This window comes from Trichinella spiralis (assembly GCF_000181795.1).
Source record: "Trichinella spiralis strain ISS 195 chromosome Unknown Scfld5, whole genome shotgun sequence".
Taxonomy (NCBI): Eukaryota; Metazoa; Nematoda; class Enoplea; order Trichinellida; family Trichinellidae; genus Trichinella; species Trichinella spiralis.
The window spans coordinates 634,111-635,437 of record NW_003526944.1 but is presented as its reverse complement, the minus strand read 5'-3'; the positions used below and the strand labels follow the sequence as shown (position 1 = coordinate 635,437).

Genomic DNA, 1,327 nt, shown 5'->3' with positions numbered 1-1,327 from the left:
GTATTTCCCTGACTGATGGAGGAAGTTAATACATTGCTTATTATGGAATAAAAATGTGCACTTACAGAATCTTCCCATACAGAAACGAATTTGAACAGCTGGAAGGCGATCTACAAACACCTGAAATCAGGCCAATTCTTAAGGAATCAGACATTTGCGCATGGGAAATATTAAATGCGGAAAGTAAAAAAACGTAATATTTCAAAATTAAAAATGTATAAATAAAATCACAATGCGAACAACAATTTCAACCACATACCCATTTGTAATACCACTTTAAAAACCCCCTGATGCTACTACCTACAATGGAACTACAACGGTGGCAAGATACCGACTCTAATCCATTGTGATCAAAAGCAATATGAACAACTTCCATTATCAGAAAGCAGCATCACCAACGACTTTATATTTTTTAAATTACGTTGACGTATCTGCTTTGCAACATATAGTTGCACTACAATGATACAAAACAATATTAAATTATTGCTTACTATTCGTGATCAGCAGCAAAACCACACGGTGGGCGGGGTACGGCATTAACAAACGCGCGGTGCATCCCCAGGTGGGATTTTGTATTTCCTTGACGGTGAGGATGTAATCTATTGCTATTATGAATAAAATATGCACTTACTCAACTCTGTCTGTGATGCCACATTTGGAAAGTACTGATGCCAAATGAACAATAATTGCTTCTTGCTGAACAAACCCACACTGAGATTGCAAAGGAACTCTATCAGAACCACTTCGATTGTTATAATGAGCACTAACTTGTTTCTGTAACGCCACACTTGGAATGTATTGATGACAACTTAACCTACCGACGATGGCCAAAGCGATAAGGATCAAAAACTGTTCGATAGCGCTCATGTAATCAATCGATCACCGGAACCACCACCTTGACAAGACGCAGCGGTCCCCTAAATTGTTCGACTGTTTTCAAGTACTTTACTGTTATTATAAACGATATCTAATAGATTCTTACTCTGTGATCGACAAAATCACAACGGGATTGTTAGGATACTTGATACGGTGCACTGTGGATGCATCGACAACAAAATAAACTAAGAAAAAGGTTGAATAAATCAAGGAAAAACATTACTTTACGAAATAAATGAAATTTGAAAATTATTTCGATGCACTGTTATTCGTCTTTAATTACTTTTTATAATATGGCTGTATCTCAGTTTCATTACACTTTATAGATTCATTTCACAAAAAATTGTCACAAAGTTATAAACACAGCAGGAACATCATTGCCTTACTTACTTGTTGTTCTGCATATAGGAAGGAAAAGTGACCGGTCAGATGATGAAATATAAAATTCAAA

At 36.0% G+C, this 1,327-nt stretch overlaps 3 protein-coding genes across 3 annotated transcripts; 1 reads left to right on the top strand and 2 right to left on the bottom strand.

Annotated features, from left to right (window-relative positions):
- Positions 1–67: 67 nt before the first annotated feature.
- Tsp_03812a (conserved hypothetical protein) lies at positions 68–197 on the top strand (the record flags this gene model as incomplete). The annotated part of the gene is made up of 1 exon (XM_003374569.1): positions 68–197. A coding segment is annotated over one exon (130 nt), but the record flags the coding sequence as incomplete, so codon positions are not given.
- Positions 198–417: 220 nt separating this feature from the next.
- On the bottom strand, positions 418–867 carry Tsp_03811 (hypothetical protein). Its single transcript, XM_003374568.1, has 3 exons — positions 632–867; positions 492–599; positions 418–454 (listed from the first exon to the last, which is right to left on the bottom strand). The coding sequence occupies exons 1-3, from the start codon at positions 865–867 to the stop codon at positions 418–420; spliced, it is 381 nt and encodes a 126-aa protein (XP_003374616.1).
- A 4-nt stretch (positions 868–871) lies between these two features.
- Positions 872–948, bottom strand: Tsp_03810 (hypothetical protein; the record flags this gene model as incomplete). Its single annotated transcript, XM_003374567.1, has 1 exon — positions 872–948. A coding segment is annotated over one exon (77 nt), but the record flags the coding sequence as incomplete, so codon positions are not given.
- Positions 949–1,327: the final 379 nt, after the last annotated feature.